This window comes from Pteronotus mesoamericanus, unplaced genomic scaffold, assembly GCF_021234165.1.
Source record: "Pteronotus mesoamericanus isolate MK-2021 breed Mesoamerican mustached bat unplaced genomic scaffold, CSHL_Meso_final contig_2, whole genome shotgun sequence".
NCBI lineage: Eukaryota > Metazoa > Chordata > Mammalia > Chiroptera > Mormoopidae > Pteronotus > Pteronotus mesoamericanus.
The window spans coordinates 16,565,797-16,576,129 of record NW_026555084.1 but is presented as its reverse complement, the minus strand read 5'-3'; the positions used below and the strand labels follow the sequence as shown (position 1 = coordinate 16,576,129).

The 10,333-nt window shown below is 41.2% G+C and overlaps 1 protein-coding gene across 1 annotated transcript; it reads left to right on the top strand.

Annotated features, from left to right (window-relative positions):
• Window positions 1-2,635: 2,635 nt before the first annotated feature.
• On the top strand, window positions 2,636-9,786 carry SPINK13 (serine peptidase inhibitor Kazal type 13). Its single transcript, XM_054568597.1, has 4 exons — window positions 2,636-2,705; window positions 3,903-3,940; window positions 6,964-7,091; window positions 9,732-9,786. The coding sequence occupies exons 1-4, from the start codon at window positions 2,636-2,638 to the stop codon at window positions 9,784-9,786; spliced, it is 291 nt and encodes a 96-aa protein (XP_054424572.1).
• Window positions 9,787-10,333: the final 547 nt, after the last annotated feature.

The following is a 10,333-nucleotide window of genomic DNA, read 5'->3' as shown; positions in this document are numbered from 1 at the left end:
TTGGTTGTGGTGCTGGAGTTTCCCAGGCTGAGTCGTAAATCATGTCCTAGAAAAGTAAAACAGGTAAACCTGAAAAGCAGGATGGACTCAGTGACCTCAGGAGGGAGAGAAGATGACGAAGATTGCAACCAGTATTGAATTCGGCAGGGAAGTTCACCATATCATCTAGAATGTGGTAGGTAATCGATCTGATTTGCAAAGGTCATCAGATATTTAGGAGGCAAGTCCTCTCAGTTCTTCCCATCTACAGTGAGAAACCACAAGTACACAGTCTCCAGGTATGTACCTGCCTGCTGGAGCATAAAACATCAGAGGAGGTGGTTCAAGAGAAGGAAAGATAGGCGTAGGAAACAGCCATTAGATGGCCCTGGCCGCAGCAACATTGCTTAAGGCTAGTTGTGACCCCAGAGGGACTAGAGCAGGCTGGCACTTTGCAGCAACCTTATTCATGTAACATCTCTTCGCCTATCTCCTTAAGTTGAGTCTGTTCTGGGATTTCCTTGGCTTTCTTCTCTGTCAGTAGGTTTCCCTGTATGTTTGTTTTCCTCTAGCAACCTCCTTTTTTGCCTCTGCACTTGAAAGTAGGGAAAACTTTGCAGCTTATGTTGTTCTTCCTCATGTCTCTGTGTGCTGACCAGCTGTGCTTTGGGAAAGAGACAGAATGGACGGAGTAGGGCATGAGGGTGTTGATGACATGACTTGGAAAGTAGCTTCTCTATGGGCCTCAATATTTCCACCCTTACAAAAGAAGAGTTTGGCTAAAGGAATTGACAATGTAATATAGTTACATTCTACTTATATTAATTTCACCTGATCCTCTCAATAGCCTATGAAGTTCATGTTTTTTTTCAGGCTCACATTTCTAGGAGATGTTGAAGCCAGAATTTGAATACACACACACACACACACACACACACACACACACACCCACACCCGTCTATGAGTGCCAATATATGAGTCATAAAAGTCATTGTGTACCTATGTATGAATCATAAAAATTATATTTAGATCTAGCTATAGATATATATCTTGATTCCTGCTTCAGGGAAGATCTATGTAATTTTTATGACCTGGGACCAGTGACTCCGTTTTTAATCCATTCTTCATATTTGAGCACATGTAACGGGCTGGAAGCAGAAACTTCACTAGAAAAAGAAGGCCTTCAGTGTGGGAGAAACAGGTCTGTCCCAGGGAGTCAAAAAGCTTGCATTATAAGGCTACCTTTATCTGATTATGCAGGACAGACCTGAGTTCACACCTGTGATCTTGGAATTCCTTTAAATTCTTGGGGTCCATGTTCACTAACATGAATGTCCCAGTTGAGATAGTCTGTTGTAGGGTTGAGGCAGGATAGTAAAACACTATGAAAATTCCTGGGCACGTGGAATGGGGAAACTGAGACAAGAGAGCTAAACAAGATCAAACAGTCTCAGCAAATTACAGCCAGCTAGTGAATCGCAAGAACTTTAATTTCCCCTAACCAAGGACACTTGAGAGTAAATGGTTTGTACCCCTCCTCCCTAACCAAAGAATACGTAGCTTAAATCTCCCTGGTCTGGGAGATAGAGAACAGAGACCCAGTTAATGCCACTTTTACCAGCTAAACCCAAGGACAGATGAGGTCAGGGGAACAAATAACAAAAACCCCATTAAAAACCAGACTGACCCAAGAAAAGTAAAACAATATAGCAGATCAAAGAACATTCTCAAAACCCCTCATATGCTCATTTTGACACATCAGCATACTAGAAGTGCATCTGGAAAGCTGATGCATATTCTGCTGAAACCCTCCCCTGGGGTTCTCACCTTCAGAAGAAAAGATAAAAGCCCTCAGGACAAAGACTCAGTGAGGTCTTGCTCTAGAGCACCCCATGCCCCTTCTCAGGTATGAACCTATTATTTCCTCCTGAACTCTAAAGGTCCCAGGAGACTTGCAGCCAGGGGAGCAGTGGGCAGTGACAGCTCGACCTGGGCTTACCCTCTAATCCCGTCTCCAAGGCCCCCCTTTCTCCCTCATCTCACAATGAGCTAACAGCAGCCCCACCTTGGCTCGCTCCTTTCCTATGACGTTTCTAGGGAGCCAATGCAAAATCCTGCCTAGGCTCTCTCCTCTTACTTTTTCTACCCTAAGTCTTTCCTTTATTTCACTGTCTGCAGCTTTAATAAGCATATTGTCAAAATCACCTGGACTCATCTTGTGAAATCTTCCCTGTGAGAAGTCAAGAACCCACACACTGGGGACGGCCTTTGGCAGACCTACTGCAGCCGGTTCCTGTCTGATAACAGGGTGAACCTATTTATAGGTAACATGCCTGAGGTGGGAACCCTGGGCCTAATTCCTCCTCCAAACCAGGACGATGACTGTACACTGGCCGCTGGCAGACAAAAAAAGGGGGGGGGGGGGAAAGACTTGTTCTACTTTTCTTTCCCTCATTAGAGCAGAAGGGCTCTCTTGGGTCTGAATCTCTGGAGACCAGGCCAGGATAAGACTGTCATGGCCAAGTATATGGAAATGGCGCCACCTTGGGCAGAAGATTTCTCTCATGTTTGGAAAGCTGGCTGGGCAAGGGATCAGGAATTAACTATCTTGAGCATTTTCACAGGCCTTCACCAGCAGGACATTAGACGAGATCAAATGGCTGCCTTCCCTTACATGGCCATCTTTCTCCTGATGTCCATCACTGGGGAAAAAGCTGTGTTTTCAGGTAAGTAAATGTATAGATCTTAGGAGAGAGGCATATGATTTTCTTTTAGTTGTAGGGAAGGAAAGAAATAACGTGGCTAGGTGGAAAAATGTTTGGCTGAAACCTAGACCGTTGGGATTGACAGTGCGAATTGGTATCGATTGGGTATTATTATTGGAAAAAGCACTCTCTGAAACTAAGCAACATGCTTCTATGCAAGGCATGGGTCAAGAAGAATCAGAAGGGCAATTGAAAGTCATTTTGAACATAAGGGAAATTAAACAAGATGAACAAAAGTTTAGATTGAAACAGCATCATTGCCCCTATACCTTTTCTTTTACTCCGAACCTACCGTCCTCCTGCATGTACTCAATTCATTAGTCTCTATTTTCTTTCCTGTGTTTCTTTTTGCTCAAATAAACATACATATGTATATCTTGTTATTTCTCCTACTTTCTAACAGAAAAGATAGCATGCTATAGATGCCTGTTGTTTTTGTTTGTTGCTTTTGTTTACTATCCCACATATGAGTGAAACCATGAGTTCTTGTCTTTTCCTGCTTGACTTCTTTCACTTAATACTCTCCTTTGAAACACTTATTCCTGGATATTTTAAATATCATTGACAGTGAGAGATAAGTAAGAGCAGAGCTACAATATGGCTTCTTTCATTCTCCCACAGCCAGCTGGTCCCTGTCTATCTCCAAATAATGCCAGCAGCTGTCACCCAAACCAGCTCACCACGTCCCTCGGTCTCCCTAGAGCCAAGGACCTTCTAAGTTTTCTCATCATTCACTGTCATCTTTAGTACATCCTCGCGGAAGGAGTAGGCCTAATACCCTATTTACTATGTCATATTTAATTTTTACAACAGCCTTTCAAATGCACATACTTATCCCAATAGTAGTGAAAAGGAAACTAAAGCCAGCCGAAGCTGAGTCATTGATAAAAATAACACGCTTGGCATGTTATGACAGTACAACCCTGTATGGTTTTTACTCTTTCCTTAACAACACAGCAAAGTTACAAATGAAGTCAGGACTATGAAAATGAAAGGAAGAATAAACAAATAGATAAAGTAGTTACCACCCACCAACTCTGTTGTATACCTTTGTGCAAATGTGTAATTAAATTACGTTTCTTTATTCAGTTAGTAACTTCAATTGGTAAAATCATATTCCATGGAAAACTATTTTTTTAATCTATTGTGTGTTTGCAGGATTCTTGAAACCACGTGAACCTTCTAGATGGCCTAAGGTAAATTTAAATTTCCCAGTTCTGAATTCTGATTCTTTTTTTTTTAAATACAGAAACAGGTTTAGTTTCAACAACTAATAAAGTAACAATTAAAATAACACATCTTTATCACAATCAGATTAATAAGTATTGCAAATATTAGTAATGTCAAGTATTGGTGACTGTGAAAGGAACTGGGTATTCATAGACTCTTTTTCTTCATCTTCTTAAAACAGTCCCGTTAGCATATTTCGCAATGCTGGTGTGGTGGAGGTGTATTCTTTTAGCCTTCTTTTGTCAGGGAAACCCCTTATTTTGCCTTCCGTTTTAATTGAAAGCCTTGCTGAGGAGAGCAATTTTGGTTGCAGGCCTTTGCTTTTCATGACTTAGAATATTTCTTGCCATTCCCTTCTGGCTTGTAGTGATTCTGTTGAGAAGTCAGCTGCTAGTTGTATTGGGGCTCCCTTATATGTTACTACCCCTTTTGCCCTTGCTTGCTTTAAGATTCTCTGTCTTTGATATTTGCCATTTTAATGAGGATGTGTCTTGGAGTGGGCCTCATTGGGTTCCTCTTGAGTGGGACCCTCTATGCTTCCTGGACTTGTTTGACTTTTTCTCTCCTCCCATTAGGGAAGTTTTCCATCATTACTTTTTCAAACAGGTTCTCTATCCTTTGTTCCTCTTCTTCTCCTTCTGGTATCCCTATTAAACAGACATTATTTATGTTTCAGGTTGTCCTGCATTTCCCTCAATACCTCTTCATTCTTTTTGAGTCTTTTTTCATTTTCTTGCTCTCTCTGGGAGCTTTTTTCTACCTTATCCTCCAGCTCACTGATTCAATCCTTGGCTTCATCTAGCCTGCTTTTTATTCCTTCTACTGTGTTCTTCAATTCAGAAATTGTATTCTTCACTTCCTCTTGTCTCCTATTAATAGTTTCTATGTCCTTTTTCATGATGATATAGTTTGCAGTAAGTTCCTTGTGGTTTCCCTGTAGTTTTTTGTAATTATTTCTGAGCTCATGGAGCTCATTGAGCTTCCTTAGAATCATTGCTTGGAACTCAATATCTGATAGTTTACTTGCCTCTATTTCATTTAGTTCTCTTTCTGGGGATTCCTCCTTTCCCTTCAACTGGGGGGAGGGGGCATGTTTCTTTGTCTTCCCATTATTTGTGAGGCTCTTCTCTTTTGCTTCTGCTTCTTAAATTAATCTGTCTTGATTTCCTGACTTTGTGGCATGAACTTCTATGGTAGGAGACTGCTGTTTTTTTCTTTCTGTATCTGCCTCTGATGTCAGATGTTGACCCTGTCTGACCTTAGGCAGTCTATTTGAGACTTCCAGGAATCTATTGTCTGTGGCTCTCTCCTTCAGCTGTTAATATAGTCATCCTGCACTCAGCAGGCTGGCTTAGAGATACCACAGGGCGGGGCAGAGTCCCTCCTGGGTATGGGGCTGTTGGGTCCTCTGACGCTGCTGCCGCTCAGGGGAGTGGTCTGCCTGAGCCAGATGGCTGCTGCCGTATGGGGGAGGAGTCAGCACTGGGATCCCGCCAGCTACTTTCTCCATTCTCTCCCCAGAGCCTCCTTCCTCAGTCTCTCCTCTGGCATCTCTAGCTCACTCTGCCCCCACCTTTGCTGAAGCCCAGGGTAAGTGGCTGCAAATAAAAATTTATGCGTTGGCCCTTTAAATGGCTCTTTCCATCTCCAGCCTCCTGTCTCTGGCAGAGAGCTACCCTGCCGCTTTTCGCATCTGGCTGTTATCTGTGTACTTTTTGGGCCCTGGTGCTGTAGGCTGGAGATCCCTGCTTATGGTTTAGACCCGCTTTTCTCAGGGGGATCCCACTGGCCGTTTCAATATCTGTCTGGTGCTGCCACCCATGGGTGCCCTGCCTGCCTTCTCGAGCTTCTACCACACTCCTTACCACTTAGGTTGTGCTAAAGCTGATTCTTCTGTCTGTCCGAGGTTATAAGGCTCCTCTCTCGCTACTGTTCACTTGTTTGTTCCAGGTGATTTCTCCACAATTTAGTTATACTTCCAGGTTGGTCCTGGGAAGAGGTCAGTGTGACTTCCACTCACTCCTCTGCCATCTTGATTCTCTTGAATTCTGATTCTAATCTGATCACTCTCTTGACATAAGAGACCTAAAACTTCATAGTGGTAAAGTAGAATAGAAAGGTTTCTATATGACCTTAGACATGTATCTTAACTTTTCCAGACTTAGATTTACTCCCAAGTAACACAAGCATGATGAGAGGAAAATATACCTTTGAGCATTAAATGAAATAATACCTGTCACTTGCTCAAGGTCACAATATTAAACAGTGGCGTGGATAGGATTTACTCCCAGTCTCAATAGAAGCCCTCACTCTTTTTAAAACACTTTATTTGTCAATTACTGTTGACTTTCAGTTATATTAGTCTCAGGTGTCCAGCATAGTGGTTAGACAACTATGTAATTTACAACATGACTCCCCTGATATTTCCTATACCCACCTGGCACCATACATGTAGTTATTACAATACAGTTGACTATACTTCCTGTGCTGTACTTTACGTCCCGTGACTGTTTTGTAACTGCCCACCTGCACTTCTCGATACCTTCACCTTTTTCATGCTGCCCCGCAAGTTCCTTTCACTCTGGCAACTGTCAGTCGGTTCTCTGTACCTGTGAGTCTGTTTGAGCCAAACACTCTCTCTCAATAGCCACGTGTGGGCCTCTGTCGTCTCAAAGTTCACAGGCTCCTTATGATATTTCTGGCTTTGGGGCTCCACATTTAGATAAAAACTTTGCATTTGGGGTTTAAGCTGAGATATGATAATGCTCATAACTTGAAGAAATGATGGGATGTTTGAAGACACGTCCATTAGAAAAAAGCTTGCCTGACTAAAGCCCAGAGTAGAGAAAATCCTTGAAAAAGATCAACTGACTTATAACATTTGAGGTTGTTTCTACATGGGACAGAAGTGGCAGGACAGGAATAAATAGGAGCGGGGTGGGGGGTATCTATCAATCGTTAGTTATATAATATTTTATAATATTTGCAGCCCCCATGTGAAATATACTACCCACCGGAATCTCGGAATGACATGTTCTGCCCCAATGTGACTGCGTATGTTTGTACTACACGCGGCCAAGTCTACCAGAATGAGTGTCAATTTTGTGTTGCTCGGTGGTAAGTTCAAGTTAAAATGGCATTACTTTTTCTCAGTATTTCTTCACAGAAATTTCAAATAATCTTAGCAAAGGAACTGGATTTACTAATGCATGGGATTTTTAAAAAAGAATAGCCTCTATTATTCACAAACGATTGAGACAGACTACATATATAGTGATTTCTTTTCTAAAAATGTAGTGCACATTCCAAGTTGACTCATTAAAAAGAAAACCTTACATGATTTTTGATTGAATTGCCTATATTCAATCAATGATAGTCTATATTCAAGCAATGAATAGAAATCCAATTTTTAGAAATCACTCAAATTACCTGTAACAACTCACATTGACATACCTATGAATAACACCTATAATTGTTGTTTGGTAGATATAAATAGATACAGACACAGATATAGGTGTAGGTACAGGTGTAAATATACGTATGAGTAACAAAGTACTTATATGGTAAAAATTGACAGTTGACTTTCAAATAAATTCAATAGTAAATTTAGGTTAAAAAATTAATATTCCTTGTGATTTATTTTAACTCCATTTGAAATTGTTTTCACAAATTGGCCTTGTGTCTTGACAGTAACTCTCCCATGACCAAGACCCCCCTCAGGTTTGATAATTTGTTAGGAGGACTCACAGAACTCAGAAAAGCTGTTCTATGTGTGGTAATGGTTTATTACAATGAAAGAATAGTGATTAAGATCAGCAAGGGCACAGGATGGAGTCTAGGAGAGGCCAGGGACAGACTTCTAGTTGTTTTCTCCCACCAGCCTCCCTGCGATGACGTATGACCATAGAGAGGAAGCGTCGATAACCTAGGTGGCTCACCAGAGCCTTAGTGCCCAGGCTATTTGTTGGGGGCCAGTCACTGAGGCATGCAATGCCTGTATGATTGACACCACCCCAAAAAAGGGGGTCAAAATGATACAGAGTGGCTCAGGACAACAGGCTTTCATCTGAGCATAAACTCCCTGGTGTGGCGTACAACCAGGGTTGCAAAGACGGTCTCATCAGGCATGGCGTCCCTGGAATTAAGTTGAGCGTCCCCAGTCTGCTGAATCAACTAACTCTTTCACGCACACCTTCCTTTGGGAAGAATCCACATGGGCTCCCAGCATCGTGTTACCATCCCAGGAGGACTACTGCTGAGCATTGAGGAAACAGCCTTAGAAGCTCATCCAGCAAAGAAAATTTTGTTCATCTTCAGAGCAAACACTGGCCTCGGAGGATGATTAAAATGTCCTTTAAAAGAAAAGTCTGAGAACTGAACAATGTGAATGGACCAAGTTTCTACCAGTGCTGGCAAAGAATGATGAATGGGTGCTAGAAGGAGAGGAGTGATTCCTATGTCTCTGCTTTTAGCAGAGTTTTCAAGAGAAATTCTGGCAAATTGGACTCACGGTCCTGAAAGATACCCGCCATTCATGAACAGTGTAAATCCTTTGGGAAAAGAAAACTGAAGAGTGCAAGTCTTGGCCAGGATTACTACAGAATCATTGTCACGGTCCTTACAGGCCCCCAAACCTATTCAGTGTAGGGCACTGATAATAACTAGCAAGAAAATGGAGAGTTTAAGAAACAGACACCAGACCCTTCAGAAGTATGTGGTCCTGTTTGGCAAAAAGAATATATGCATAGGAAAATCCATAAGAGAGAATAGCAATGGTTTTATTCAGCCAAAACAGTATTTTAGTAAGTTTTGAAAAATCAGACCTTACCTGAAAATGCAGATTTCCAACTTATTTTGAAAAATCGAACATTATACTAATAGTAAGCTAGGATTTTGCATGTTAGCAAAATTGAATAGCTGCCCATTCAAACAGAGTTGAAACATTCCAGGTAGCTAGAAACCTACCTTTCTCTATTGTGGTAAAGGTGGCTCACTTCACTTATATCAGTAGTTTGGGTACTGCAAGCCATTGCATGCATAAGCCCTGATCCAAATGAGTAGATAGATACTAAAGGTAAACTTCATATAGGGATCAGGAAGGGGAGTCTCTGAAAGGAGAAGATTAAAGGCTTCTTGGAGAAACAAAAAGCAAAAGAAAAGAGAATAGGCAATTTACACAGGACTCATTGCTTGAAGAACATTTGGAGTTGATAAAATGTACAATATCTTAGGGAAATAAAGAGAAAAATCATGTTGAAAGGAATGTTATGTATTCAGAGAACAGTAATATATAAGGATGGAAAGTTAAGCAGAGGCTAACTTCTAGAATACATAAATATTAGAGTAAGGAGAACAGCCCATAGTCTATAGACACATAAACCTAGTGAAAATTGGAAGGGAGAGGGTGAAATATGTGAATTATTATGTATTGCATTATTGCTATGGTTATTTTTTACTTCTTGGTAGAAAAGTCTGGCATTGCTATGTTGAATGCAAAGGTATCAAAATAGGAGCGGATGAAGGGATGAAATATTCTCTGTCGAAAAACTTCACAGTACGCTTTTTTAATAATCACCACATAGAGGGAGGCACAGGCAAGCTAGGGTGGGGACAAACAGGATGGAGAAGAGATGGGTACAAAGGGAACTGTGAACCAGCGCCCTGTCTTAGGATGCCATTCAAAAGATAAGAGAATGTGGAACAATGATACTAATCTTTCTGTGTGATGCTAATCTTCTTCTCTTCTCTTCTCTTTAGGGAATTTGGTCCTCATATTCAATTTGAAAAATATGGGAAATGTTCTGATAACTAACAGAGCATTGCATTTGCTTATTCTTTTCACTACTTAATGCTGAAAATCACTTCATTTGGAATGTACACATTCTTTTGAGACTGTGCAATAAATACCTTTCTATATGTTGCACTCAAATTTGTTTTTTGAAACTAAATTTGCAACAAAATTGGAAGAAAAATGAAACTAATGGAGAGCCAAATACTGAATTTATTCCAAAGAAACATTTTAATAAAAGAGGCGGCCAACATTCATCCCTGTGTGTCCATCGTTTAAAGACAGCTTTCATTTTGCTCAGGCCTAAATTCTGTTATCAAGTGGGCTTACCTCGCACTCTCCTGAGTTTAGTTTATTGCGGATTGCAGGGGGCCTATATGTAAGGTCAGACCCTGTCCCTCATAATCTCACTTAAAGACATGAGCAAGAGAAAATATCCTGCACACACGTACACACAGCTGTTTGAGGCTTTCTACCTGCTATTCAGGAGGGAAGCCCACCATCATAAGGAGAGAAAAATTTCCACATGCTGATAGAAGGAGGGAGAAGGATAGCCAAGCATTTGTGGGGG